We start from the raw sequence: 14437 nt of genomic DNA, 5'->3' as shown, positions 1-14437 counted from the left end.
AAGCACCCCAATCCTTGATAGTCCATCACACAAGTAGTTCAACAATACTGAATTAATTAGCATCTGCACTTGCATAGGATCCACCCTTATTCATATGCAGCATCCCTTTTAAGGATGGGAGATCAGTGAATTCTTCTACAAATGAGTACGTAAGTTTCCTCCAGATGTTCTATTCATATGGGCCTCCCTCAATAGTGATTATTGTCTATGACAATTAATTCAGCATTGCTCAGTTGAATGTTGTTATTAATGACAAGGTAGAGAGTTAATACCAGGGGTGAAATGCTCCCGGTTCGGAGCGGATCAGGCGATCTGGTAGCGATTGTGGCATGTGGTTTGGAGAGCCAGTAGCAATGAACGTGCGAGGCTCCACCCACCCGCCCAGCAGGGGTGAAATCTACTTACCTTCCTTACCAGTTCGAAAGCACACGCACCGGTTAAAATCAGGAAGTAATGAGACCCGGGCAGGTGGGCGGAGCTTTGCTCCGCCATAGCTACCGAGTTGCCAAACCACCAGCCAAGATCGCTACCGGATCGGGTCCAATCCGGGAGCATTTCACCCCTGCGTCTCAGGTGTCATTACTTCCTGGTTTTAACCAGGAAGTAATGTGTTTTTTTACCCTCTGCGCATGCGCAGGTTTTGCGCATGCACAGAGGGTCTGCGTGCACATGTGATGTGCACATGGCGCATGCACTTCCGAACTGGTAAGGAAGGTAAGTAGATTTCACCCCTGGTTAATACTGAATGTTTTCAGGTCTAATTCAGTATTTTGCAAACTTGGCCAGCTTTAAGACTTCAACTCTCAGAATTTTGTGGTGGAGGAATTCTGAGAATTGAAGTCTACAGTTATCTTAAAGTGGCCAAGTTTGAAAAACACAGGTCTAACATTTGCTGGATTCTTTCCTTTCATTTGCCTTTGGCCTCAGTCTCTCTCTTCTATGGCCTCTGTTGCTGAAGATAACACTTGATGTTCTGATAAAATACTGTAATTTGCATTCCACAGCCCGCTTGTGTCGGAAGGGCTAAACTTCCAATCACCTCAAAACACTTTTTTTTGTTGTTGTTACTTTTGCTCCTTCTAATCATATACTCCACTATTTCATTTCCCTCATAAAAGCTGTCCTCATCTTCTCTTCAGAGATCTCAGTTGCACAGCAAAACATGTTTTCTGCCCCTGGGACGAGGTTGGGAAAACTTCTCTATGCACAAGCAGCTTTGAGCTCTGGAAGGTCAAATCAACAACAGGGGCAAGTTATGAGCTGCTCATCCTGCCTTTGGGGCGTCCAAGAGACTCTTCAACTTCTGTGGCCATTGATGATGGTGGTTCAGATGGGAAGACCTGCAGAAACAGCTTCAAGCAGCAAAGTCTGCATCCTCCAAGTGAGGCAGATTTTCTATGTATTTATTTTTCACGTTTTTGAACCACCCATCTCTCTCAAAGAAGGATTCTGGGTGGTCTAATCTAGAAGGCTTTTTTTTTAAAAGAACCTTAAAAAATATAATTTTTGTAACAGTCCGACTTTTACGCTGATTCCTCTATTATAAGCAGCGTACCAGATCTGACAAAGAAAATGGTAATATAAGAAATTTCTTTTTTTTTAAAAAAAGAAAGCAACTATGGAACCAAGTGCATTTAAAAGAATACAGGCAGCTCTATCAATGATTAACAACAAAGCCTCAATGTGCAAGGGCAATCTACCACCGAAAAGCAGATGCTGAGTGAGGTCTAGCAACATGGTGAACTTGTTGTCTTGTTTGCAGGCTTCCCTCAGAAATATATGGTTGCCCAGTATTGGAAATATGAGACTAGACTTGATGTTGTTTTGATCCAGCGAGATTCTTTACTAGGAGAATCTTACTATAAGAAGAGCAAAAAGGCATAGATATGTGACCTTTCTCTTAGAATAAAAGAGGGAGAGTATAACAGCAGATTCTTACATGCAAGAATGAAAAAAAAATCATTTATATGTATGCATGCGCCTGAGAAGCTCAAGTCAAACAGGTTCCCTAAACAAACTTCCATTCTCTTTACCGACACATGGAATATTTGGAGAACAAGGAAAACAGGTTGTGGGTATTAGGGGCACCTATCTTCTCGCCAGTTACAGAATGAGGGGTGCTGATAGCCAACCACGCAAGCGGGGATTCCCGGTGGGGGGAAAAAGTGGTTCAAAAGGCTTCCCTCTCCATCAGCTGCACCCCAAGGAACCTCCTGTAGGTTAAGAACATCACTGGGCGCGCCCCCTCTGGAGAACACCTCTCCTTCCACCAATCGGCAGCAGCAGAGGAGAAAAGGGGGCGAAATCTTGTCCTCGTTTGTTTGCATACAGACTGAGGAGAAGGAAGGAAGGAAGGAAGGAAAAGAAAGGGAGGAAGGAAGGAAAAGGAAGGAAGGAAAGAAAGAAAAGGAAGGAAGGAAGGAAGGAAGGAAGGAAGGAAGGAAAAGGAAGGAAGGAAGGAAAAGGAAGGAAGGAAGGAAAGCAGGGAAAGGAAGGGAGGAAGGGAGGAAGGAAGGAAGGGAGGAAGGAAAAGAAAGGGAGGAAGGGAGGAAAAGAAAGGAAAGAAAAGAAAGGAAAGAAGGAAGGCAGGGAAAGGAAGGAAGGAAAAGGAAGGAAGGAAGGCAGGGAAAGGAAGGAAAGAAAAGGAAGGAAGGAAGGAAAAGAAAGGAAGGTAGGAAAAGGAAGGAAGGCAGGTAGGGAAAGGAAGGAAGGGAAAGGAAGGAAGGAAGGAATGGAAAGGAAGGAAGGAAGGAAAGAAGGAAGGAAGGAAAAGGAAGGAAGGAAGGAAGGAAAAGGAAGGAAGGAAGGAAGGAACGGAAAGGAAGGAAGGAAAGAAGGAAAAGAAAGGAAGGAAGGAAGGCAGGGAAAAGAAAGGAAGGAAAAGGAAGGAAGGAAGGAAGGAAGGAAGGAAGGAAGGAAGGAAGGAAGGAAGGAAGGAAGGAAGGAAAAGAAAGGGAGGAAAGAAGGAAGCTATAGCTAGCTCTTAGGCAGGCCGGTTGAGGAAAAAGGGAGCCCGTAAGTCGACCTTCCCTCTCCCCCGGCCAGCCAGAGCGTTGCAAGTCTCCCTCTTTGGATGCGAAAGAAAAACAGGTGGGCGGGACCCCGAGACTTCGCATCGGGGCCCGAATTCCCTCGTTCCGCGGTGGTGCTGGGAGGGCGGGGCGGGGGCGGGGCGGGGCAGGACTCCTTGGAAAGACCTCGCACCAATCAGACATGGAGGGGCGCGGCTAAAGTCTCCGCCCTCCTCGCCCGACTATATAAAGGGGCTGAAGTTTACCCTGCTGGCGATATACACCGAGGAGTTGAGCGTGCGGGGCGGGGAGGGGGAAGAAAAAAAAAAATAATAATAGAAAAGGGGGGGGGGGAAGGCCAGCCGGGATTGATGCGTCCGGAGTTGGGGACGCCTTTGCAAACCGAGCGGGCGGAGGCCGGCCGACAAGACGAGCGTGAGAAAGCGCGGAGCGGAACGGAGCGGAGGTCGCAGCCGGGGCTGCTTTTGTTCCGTCGAGCGCCGACTCCCGCTTTTCGCGCGCCGTGCAGCCTCCCCTTCGGATCGCCGCCTTTTGGGGGTACGTTGCCTGCTGGGGGAAAGCCGTCTTGGGGCTTCGGCCGCGCTCCAGAACTGACACGGCCGGGGTGGAAGGAAGAGCTCTTTTGCCCGTAGACTCAGCCAGGGCGCCCGGTTTCTCTCGCGCCCTGCCTGCCTGCCTGCCTGCCTGCCGGCCGTCTCCGATTTGCCACCCGAGCGCTCTTGCAAGGCTCTGCATTGTCTGAGTCGGGCGCCGGGAGGGAAGGGTTAAGCGGGTGTTCGCGAAGTGCTGATCTTTGTGCTTGGCGGAATGTGCCGGAGCGGGAGCTATCTCGCCGGGGCGGAGGAGGGAAGCGGGGGGGGGGGGGGAGAGAAGAAAAAAGAAAAGGGGTTGGCAGGGTTCGAACCAGGAGAAAAGGGCGCTCGGAGCCCCGAAAGCGCCCGCCACCCCTTTCGGAAAAAGCTGGGCTCTCTTAAAGGAAGGGAAAAGAAGAGCTGGCCGGGGAGAGAGGCGTGAACCCCAAAATACGTTCCCTGTCTTGCAGTTTCGTTGGGTGGTTTTTGTTTTTTTTTAAAGGAGCTACTTACACGTATCTATTGAACGTGCGAATGGGGGGCTCGCTGATTGGCGTTGCAAGGCGGAGGAGAGAAGAGCGGGGAAGGGAACCGCCAAGGAGAGAGAGAGAGAGAGGGAGGACAGCGGAGGAAAGCTTAAAAGAGGGGAGCCCGAACTCCCAAATCTTTGCGCGCCTGGCTTGAATTTTTATGCGAAAGGCGATCTCCGTCCCCGGCAGCGCCCTGTCCTGCCTCTAGGGGGCGCCACCAAATCGCCAAGGAAATTGAAATGCCCCAACATTTGATCGAATCGTTGTGGTTGGAGGAAACCCGCTTTTGTGAATGGTTGGCCCCGGCCCTAAGCTCAAAAAGAGGGCCAGCGGACAAGTGGGGGGCTTCCTTTACAGCTAAATCACTCCGTTGAAGGGAGTGCAATGAGTTCCGTAGGAGAACATGACAAAAATTGGGCAGATGTGTGGTCACACAGCCTGCATGGTTCACTTGAGTATACCTGAAGTTTCCAGTCTACTCAGCGAGTTATAAACCAGGGGTCTCCAACCTTGGCAACTTTAAGCCTTGGCGGACTTCAACTCCCAGAATTCCCCAGCCAACTTTGCTGGCTGGGGAATTCTGGGAGTTGAAGTTCGCCAAGGCTTAAAGTTGCCAAGGTTGGAGACCCCTGTGGCTGGGTTCACACAGTTTGCTGAGTCTGAGCAAATCACTTTGCAGCTTTAGTGTATTGTGTAAATATTATACTCTTAACAGAGCAGACCTAAGAAGTTGGAAGGTGCCTTGTTGTCTCTCCACACATTCACATTCTCACACACACACACACACATATACATATCTCCCAATGGGTTATCCTTGCTCTTAGCCAGCTTGAGAATTGTTCCCACTTTGGGGCAGGAGAAAGCAATCTTGCGTCTTAGTTTACAGCTTCAGACTTAATCAGCAACATGCTGATACGGATGAATTTTTTTAAAAAAACTTTGGAATTAAATGCAGCAGTGCACTATGCTTAAATTTAACCTTGGTTTGGGAGGGGGGGTTGTTAATGTTGGTTAGTATAAGAACCTGTGTGAGAACATACCTAATAGTAACGTTGTGAAGACTGGAGTGACATATTAACCGAAGGACACTCCATGGTAAATCCATGTCAGTTCCATAGTGATTTTGCCTTTATGCATTTATTCCCAGTTAACTGAATCATAGTTACTCACCTTTTCTGAGTACAGCTAGTACTTTAGACCAAAATGTGGTTTGCTGTTCAGACTGTGTCATGCCTCTGTTCAAAAGCAGTATTTCTCCAGATTAAATGTCTGAAAGGGGCATAGTAAATAGGATGCAAGTTATTCTAAGGGCTTCTCAAGATCATTCATGCCCTGTGGGAAGTGGGATGTTGAGCTCTGAATGTCTTCTTTGAGCTAAAACATTGGACCAAGAGTCTCATTGTGATTTCCTACTCCAGTTTTCTCTCTGCCACATGGACTGAGGGGGCAGGGAGGAGTCCCTACCATCTGCTACCACTGTGGACAAGAAAGGCTGGAATTATATGTATGCGTGCCTCTCTTTGCTTCATTGAATTAGCTCTGGCCCATTGCTTGGAGAAACATCTGCAGCTGTCCAGAGCTGCAGTTACTCTTCAAGCTTTCGGTCCCCCCATCCTAATCTTAACATGTAGATTCAGAAACAAAAGTTAAATCCAACTCAGCTGTAAAGTCCACTGAATAATTTGGAGACAGTTGGGCAGACACTCTATGGCCCTTTGAAATTTCCAGGAAAGGTACAGTAGCAAAAAAAATACTTCCAGGAGTCTTTAGCTTGGTAATGGCATATGTATTTTTATCCTGAAAGACCTCTTAGATCAAATCTCTGAACAGAATTAGGGGGGAATTCAGTCTAAAGCACCTGGGAATTTCCTTATCAGTCTGCACCTAAAATGTAGTGGTTATCAAATGTGATAGAATTTAGCGAGGTGCAACCTCAGTGTCTGGAAGATGTCAAGTTAAGCAGGAATAGTAGCCGATATCAAATAAATGGACTCTGCAGGACAGTTTGTCTAGAAGAAAGAGAGTTGACCTTGACAGTAAAGAGGGCTGAAGCATTCTTTGAGTGCTGGGAAACATATTTAAGAAATTGCTAGAGATAAGGTACCGCACAATCAGACTTTCAAGATTCTGATATCTATCTCAATAGAATTATCCCACTAAAGTGTAGCTCTGATCTGCCTGTGGAGTTTCTGGTTTGACTCGTATAATGAAGGCTGATATTGTGACATTCCTCATTGGAAGGTCACATTGCACTGGTGTTGCCTTTGATATATTGGAATTGAGGACAGCTGGCAGGCATGACTTTGTTGCCTTCTCCCATCTGCAAAAAAAAATAATAACCTGATCAACTAGTTAGAACGTCAGCAAGGTTGCTGAATCAGTCCTCTTTTCTTTGACTTCCAAGCACCAATTGCTGCCAGCAGAGCCTTCAGAATTCATAGCAAGTGAGTTTGTTATGCCAGCCTTCTAACCTGAACTCTTTTGTCTTGCAGTGCCCTGTTTGTGATGGCCGATCACATGATGATGTCAATGAGCCATGGCATGAATGGGATGCAGAACTACCGGATAGGCATGAATGGGATGCCAGCGCCGCCACAACATGGACAGCAGCATGTGCTAAGGACGCTTCCTCCCAACCATCAGATGATGCAGTACGGAGGCCCTGCTATGGATGGAGGAATGAGGCAGAGGCCGGGCATTAATGGACAGATGGGTCACCACCAGATGCCAAGCACAGTGATGTTCAACAGCCCAAGTCAACAGCAACAGTACATGGGACCTGTGGGTACCCAGCAACTTATGGCAAGTATGCACTTGCAGAAACTCAACACTCAGTATCAGGGCCATCCTCTCCTAGGCATGACGGCTGGCCCGGTTGGACCAGGCGCACAGCAATACAGGATGGGCCCAGGACAGCACCCAGGCATGCAGCATCTGCCCTCCCCTGCTTTGACCTTGAATGTTATGGACACGGATCTTATTGATGAGGAAGTCTTGACGGCTTTGGTTCTGGAGCTGGGCTTGGACCGCATTCAAGAGCTGCCGGAACTCTTTCTGGGACAGAATGAGTTTGACTTCTTCTCGGACTTTGTTAACAAACAGCAGCCCAGCGCGATCAGCTGCTGAGCAGCTCTGCCTTCGGGAAGCAGGCCTGTTTTTCTTGTGGCCTGACTGTGATACACGCCTGCCTCCAGCGTTCTCGTTTTCTCCTGTAGATACGTTTCCCAGATCATCCTTGCCTGTTGCTTGAAAAACAATACAGACAATCACCAGAGGCTTTTTTTAAAAAAAAAAAAAACTTTTTTTTCCTCCCCCTTGCACTGCCTTGCTGCTTTCTCACAAGGGAAAAGTAGCTTTTTCTTGTGCTGTTCGCAGAGAGAGTGGTTGTGAAAGGCTTCTGCAGATGGGAAATGAATAGCAGTGATAGAACTTCAGCCATTCAGGAAAGAAAGCCTGCTCCCTTCAAAAACTATTCGGCGTTTGGACTACAAACACAATAAGAGGGGTGGGTTTCAAAGAGGCTGGGCTCTGCTCCTGCTGTATCGTTCCCTGATGGCAGAACAAGCTGTTTCCATAAACCCCTCGCCTTTAGAGGGGTAGCGGTGATGGATTTTAAACCTTTTTTCCTGAAACGTGAATGGCTGGGAGATAACTCTTCACTCTTTCTCCTGCCTTGTTGCCCTTCAGTACTATGAAGTCTGCAACCATCTCGCTCTTTTTTTTAATTTTTTTTTTTACTTGAAAATATCACTGGCCTCAGGTTGGGGTTTTTGGTTCTGGTGTTTCCCCCCCCCCCTTTGTAATTGTATTCCTGTTTTGAATTGAGCTCACAGGAATTTCTGGGGGGATAGCTGGCACACGTGTTCAAATGACAAATCTTCAAGGTTAGGTCACTTCTGATGGGGAAGACCAACTGATTAGCATTTCTTGTTAGGCTGCTACAAGCGTGAGCTGTTAAGCTGCTCTCTAGCTTTTTCTGCCTCTGAAACCAAATAAAATAACTGTAATTGTGTATATTTTTAATTTTTCAAAGGGGAAAAAAAACCCCTTTGTTGTATTTCTATTTATTTGGAAGGGCTCAAACTGTGTTGCCTTCTGAAATTACTGAGAAGGGCTAAACAAGACACTGAAGTGCATGTCCCTCCATATTTTTTATCTCTTAATTAAAGAGCAAGAATATTTTGTTTGAATGAAAAAAAAAATTAGCTTGTTGCTCTCTGGGGGCTTGATTTTTTTTTTTTTTTAGTTTTGATTTTGTTTCCAAAAAAAATGGTGTGGATAGCAATTTTATTTTTATTTTCAAATTCAGAAAGTTCAGTAGAGTGGAGATTTTGCTAAGGCCCCTTCTGTTTGCAGGCACACATCACTGTTGATTAATGAAGTGGAAATGTACAGGTGATTTTGTTTTTCTCCAAATAAAAGCTAAACCCTCAAATTTAAGATCCTTGCTTGGGTTTGTGTCTTAATTGAAATATCCATGTGTGTAAGGAAATGTTCCTGGACTTGCAATTAAGTGTGGACAAAAGGTCTAATATGTCCTTTTTTAAAAAAATTGTTCTGCTTTGACCTTCCAGATGTCTATTTCTGTAAGTACATGACATCCTCAAATCCTTAAGAAGCCTTTTACAGCCTCCCTCCTATTCAATTGCTTCTTGAGATAAGCCTGATTTTGCATGTGGCATTAAACCATGTTTTGTTTAACCATAATTTAACAAGCCATAGGGTGGGTTTGTGCAAAATGGTAGCATAAAGCACCATTGTTGGATTCAACAGACTAAATCAAACCTAAACAAGCCACAAGCTAAAATACTTCATAGGTGCAGAAGGTACTATAGAATAAACTTTTGACACCCCTGGAAGATACAGAGAAGCTAGTCAAACTTCCAGATGGGACTACAATTGGCTGGCGTGGTGAAGGTAAAATCCATAATATCTGGAGAGCAGCAAGTGGGAAAGACCGGTATAGGAAACTTTGGGATAGGTGCCCCATGTATGTTCTGACTTTGCGCAGTTCATAAAGAAGCATTTGCGGCAATTAAACCTGAGTTAGGTGGTTGTGCATGTAAACCACAAATGTTACTGCTGCTTTAAATGAGAATAGGAAACTGAAGCAATCAGTATATATACTAAGCCTTAGGTTTCCTAATGTGTTGAGATCTGCCTGGCAGTTCTGAAAGTTGCAGTTGAACATACCTGTTGAAAGGCAGCTTAGGAAACCTATTCATCTGTGTCTGTTTGATCATAACAGATCATGTTTCCATGATTGCTACCACAATCTTCGTGACTTTCTTAAAAATCTAGCTTCTGGTGGCTTCTGATCATGACCAAAATCCTTCAACTTTCAGGATGGAAATATTGCTTTTAAGTAACTGATCAGATTTTTGGAGGCATTGTGGCATTTGTGCTTAGAGTAAACAGCTTTGGCACCATGGCTAATCTTGAAAAAGTCAAACCTAGTTAATCGTTGGATGAGAAATCACCAAAATCACAGGACTTGAATGGGAAATTTGGGGGGGGGATCCTGGGAAGTAGTGGCAAATTACTTACATTCTGTTGCCAAAAACCTTAATGGATGTGCCCCAAAGGTCACCAAAAGTCAAATTAATGTAGTGTAAACTCAGCCACTGTAGTTGCAACTTGTGGTTTATATGGTTTAGTATGATGTGCAAAACCAGTCCGTTGTTGCTTACTAAAATTCCTTACAGCATTCACTTTGTGGTTTCCCAAATCCCCTGGAGTAAGGTAGACCTGAAAAATTTGGATTCCATGTTTGGGGAGGTGGATTGGTGTTTATAAAGGTTAAATGCATGCTTTAAATTTTTAGAATATTCTATTTAAAAAAACCTCTCTCTTCCCCATCTTAATTTAGCCCCTTAAAACTTCCTCAGCCAATGGAGATTTACTCAGCAAACTCTACCTTTTTGTGAGAGTGTGAACCCAGATGGTAGTGCTTATTGCTGGCTATATTCTCTTTTAGTAACAAACAGTTGGAACTATTAATCATTGAAAACTTAATGGCACCTGAGAAGGAGTTGATTGAAAAGGAAGAATATTAATATAACTTTAAGGAAACTTGTAGTTAATGTAAGGGGAGTGAGCTTGGGATGTTGATGTGGTTTTTTAAAATTGTGTTTACCTGGGCTCAGAAAAAGAAAACTTACCAAAGACTAGATCTGACTCCTGTTGGATTTATGCATGAGGTTAAGTCCTCATGTACAAAACCAAGCAAACTATGTTATGGTGTAATGTGAATTCAGTCCAGCTTTTTAAAACTCTAACTTGATTCATACAATACAGTACTATATATTTTGCTTGTTTGCTCTATGTATTGTACAAATCTAGCTATTCTGATCTGGAGGTTAAGATTTATGGCTTAGTGTGAAATCAATCAGCCTGGCTTACAATGGTTAGTTAACACCACTGAAGTCTAAACCTGGATTTCTCTCCATGCAAAAACAGGCACTATTGCTCAGCTCACACAGAATAATGGTCAGGCTTAAAATGAGCTGTAATTTACTTTGCTTGTGTCAATTTTTTGGTTTGTCAAGCAGAGCTTAAGACTTGAATTTGCTGGGTAAATTTATCCAATTTTAACTTAACTTGATAAACTAAAGTCCAGCTTACCCCATGGTATATGAAACAGGCCATTGTTCATTGATTAATTTTAGGATTAAGCCATGGGGTCAAAAAAGCAGACAGAACCAGATCCTGGTTTCTCCAGGACACAGAATGTTTTTGTTAGTGTGTGACTTTGCAATCTCCTTTCTGCCTTAAAAAATAATGGCAAGCAACTCCACACTGTTTGGCGCTTGGCATCTTCTCTTTGTTGTTGGCTACCAGTCAAGATACACAGACTCCTGCCTGCTGCATAACAACAGGAAACACTAATGACAAAAGGCCACTTCATGTGCTCCTTGGTCTGGAACAATTGCTCATTGAGAGGATTATCTCTGCTCCTCTTTCACATGAACGGAGTCTGAGTTGCTTTAGTTACTGTCAGGTATGCGAACTGGAGCTCTCCTCCTCCGGGCCAAACAGCTTGCTCCCCGATTGATTTCCCAGGCTCCATCTCTGCCTGTTTTCACAGTCATCCCTTCAAATCTCTGGAGAGATGCAAAATTTGTTGACATGGCAAAAGTTTACTACTTAATACGCTTCAGAGTTAATGTGGGTAGGAAGAAGATCCATCAATTTCTGTTCTGGATCCAAGCCATATTGCAAAGCGCAGGTTCAAAGTATTAAGCCGTGGTTTACTGAACTGAGCTTTTTATTGAATAGATCACAATTGTCTGCACAACAGTTAAATGATAGTACTTGAAACCCATCCACCCCTTTCCCTCCCCTTGCTGTATAACAGAAAGTATAATCCTAAACTAGGCAGATGCTTGTGCTAAGTATCCTTTTTTTTTTAAGTCAAGGTGATTTATCTTGATAGGCACCTCTTGCTTGCTATTTCTTCTGGGTAACTTGGCGGTTTATCTCTGAATTGCAGAAATTATGGTCTTGTTGGGGGGGGAAAGTTGCCCTATTTATCTACGGGAGATGAGATCATAGCCAAGTCTGTCTGCTTTGCACGCAGAAAGCCACAGAGATCTCTATTATCTTCAGTTAAAGAATCAGGCAGTCAAAGATAGAGGAGACCTTGAAGAATGAGGACCTCGGTATTAGATTATGATGGCCAAAGAACATCTCTAGCAGCTTACTAGGCAGAAATTCTGCCCCTGGCTTTATGCATTTAGTGTATCCTGTCATCTTACTTCCATGAGGCATCTGAGAGGTCACTATAGAAACAGGGCATTGCTCTGGTTCAGGTTGCTAATATGTTCTTAACTTCAGTCTGGTTTTAACTCCATCTCCTCCAGCACAAACTAAATCAAATGTCTCCACAGTTGTCCTAAAATTACCCTTTTTAGGACAGTGGGATTACTGTATTCTTTTCAAACCAGCTGGCCATGGTTTTATTTCACAGTGCAACATATTGTGAAATGTACTGCTTATAGCATAGTTGCACTGTCAGCTCTTATCTCACGTATTGTTCTCTCTGTCATATACACACACTTGCAAGTGAGATCTACCTAGATGGAACTCAAGTTATTCCAGGATAACTGGACAATCAGGAAATAATCCCATCTGTTTTAGAAAGCACACAAGGTTTTGCAAGTTGCGTGATTTGTAATCGAGACAGCTTTCCAAATGAGTTGCTATGTTGGAAGGCATTTTATTTTCAGTTGTTGCTAGGGTTCAATCCTGCTGGCTCAGCTTGGGCAATCTCCTCCAGGTCCCAGCAGAGAAACTGGGAAGAACAAGTCTAGACAGCCCTAAGGAATACGGTACAAAATTCAGAATGGTTTCAGACTGCCATTTATGATGGAATGAATGCTCGTTATTCTAATGAGCGTTTCCATCTAGAACTTCTCAAGAGTTCTGTCCATGACATTTGTGTGTGTGCTTTTCTCTCCAGGTCCACAACAGCCTTACACAAATTGGACTCTTATTGCTTTTATGTCTATCAACTGTTCATTGGACTTTAAAACTTAATTTTCAAATCAAGAGATTTGTGCTGTTATACTATTGGTGACACAAAGATATGAAACTTGATCTATATATGTTCTCTGAAAAAAGATAAGGTATGGAAGCCATAAATACAACAGATTAACAGAGTCGGAAGGGACCTTATAGGTCATCTAGTCTGTTCACCACTGCCCCCCCCACCGCTCAGGCAGGAGACCCTACACCATTTCTGACAAATGGCAGTCCAATCTTTTCTTGAAAGTCTCAAGTGATGAAGCTCCCACAACTTCTGAAGGCAACTTCTGTTCCATGGGTTGATTGTTCTCACTGTCAGAAAGTTCCTCCTCATTTCTAGACTGAATCTCTCTTTGGTCAGTTTCCATCCATTATTCCTTGTCTGGCCTTCAGGTGCTTTGGAAAAACAGCTTGATCCTCTCCTCTCTGTGGCAGCCCCTCAAGTATTGGAACACGGCTATCATGTCTCCCCTGGTCCTTCACTTCACTAGACTAGCCAGGCCCAGTTCATGTAACCATTCTTCATATTGAAAGTTTGTGCTGGCTAACTGACTGAATATACATGCAAATTTGTTAGTCCTCCCAAAATGTAATGAACAGAAGTCTTCAAAAGTGCTAGGTGGAAAAGCAAGTTAGAATAATAGCAAGGAATAAACAGAAAAGAGCAAAATATATATTGAGCGGATTTACTGCCTCTCATATATAGGTGACAGTATTCATGGACCAACATTTCCTTTCTCAAAATGAGATGGTTACTTTGGAACAGAATTCTGATAGATTAGCAGTAATGCTGTAAAGTGTACAATACCAGCTATATAGCTCAACATTATTACATATAATTTAACAGTACTGTAGTTGGTTAACTTGCCCATTCGGGTGAATTACAAATCAGACAGCAATCATAGGGAAAACGCAAACAGATTTTCCGCTTTATAAGAAATACTAGCAAATGCCATTTTAAAATCCAGCTACTTCCATATTCCACTGTTGCTACATGGAATGTTCCAGTGATGACAGCATGAAAAAGAAGAAAAATGTTCTTAGGGCAAAGAATAAATGGCTTTATATTCTATATCAATAATGCATTAGGACAGTAACCACACTAATGTTAAGAATTGGCCATGTATTTCAAAAGACTACTTTGTCATATACAGCATGCCCAAATTGAACTATTTGCAATAACATTCTCTTTGGACACAGACTGTACGTGGATTTAGATCCTCATCTGTAAATTTAAATAATTTTAAAAGATGAAGATGACAGCAGCCGTATAGTTAAAACAGTGGATAATAAAGTTATCAGAATTTAAAATCAAGACTTACCAAGGGTTTCAAATTCTAGTTCCTATCCACTAGAAAATCTGTCTGTTTAATTTCCAAGTGTCTGTAATATAAACACTGGCCAGTATACAAATAACTTCAGCTTAGCAATTTCAAAAATAAAGTGGCCCTCTCCTCCCCCCCACCCGCTGGCATTAAGATTATCAAAACATTATTAAATAAGTTTAAATGAGCATCCTAAAAGACAGGAGCAAAGTAACCAAGCTACCTTCAAGGGCAGGATACAGTATTCTACAATGAAGGGTCCACTACTAAGAAGACTCTCTTCTAGCCCGCCATCTTTATTTCATGCAGGGGCAAGATGCTAAGTAGATCTTCCATGATGTGAAAGGATGAGCCAATAAGGACTAGGGGAGACATGATAGCAGTGTTCCAATATCTCAGGGGCTGCCCCAAAGAAGTGGGGGGTATCAAGCTATTCTCCAAAGCACCTGAGG

General features: G+C 43.7%; 1 protein-coding gene across 1 annotated transcript; it reads left to right on the top strand.

The window, feature by feature from the left end:
* Positions 1 to 3282: 3282 nt before the first annotated feature.
* CITED4 (Cbp/p300 interacting transactivator with ED-rich tail 4) lies at positions 3283 to 8574 on the top strand. Its single transcript, XM_034423595.2, has 2 exons — positions 3283 to 3569; positions 6627 to 8574. Exon 2 carries the CDS (start codon positions 6640 to 6642, stop codon positions 7258 to 7260), a length of 621 nt encoding a protein of 206 aa, XP_034279486.1. The 5' UTR covers positions 3283 to 3569; positions 6627 to 6639; the 3' UTR covers positions 7261 to 8574.
* Positions 8575 to 14437: the final 5863 nt, after the last annotated feature.

Source organism: Pantherophis guttatus, chromosome 10 (genome assembly GCF_059756535.1).
Source record: "Pantherophis guttatus breed Tessera chromosome 10, ASM5975653v1, whole genome shotgun sequence".
NCBI lineage: Eukaryota > Metazoa > Chordata > Lepidosauria > Squamata > Colubridae > Pantherophis > Pantherophis guttatus.
Note: the sequence above shows the minus strand (reverse complement) of the source record. Positions and strands in the feature narration are given on the sequence as shown.

What these genes read in the sequence shown, in the direction of transcription:
- CITED4 (XM_034423595.2), top strand. Translation starts at nt 6,640, where the DNA reads ATGGCCGATCACATGATGATGTCAATGAGCCATGGCATGAATGGGATG.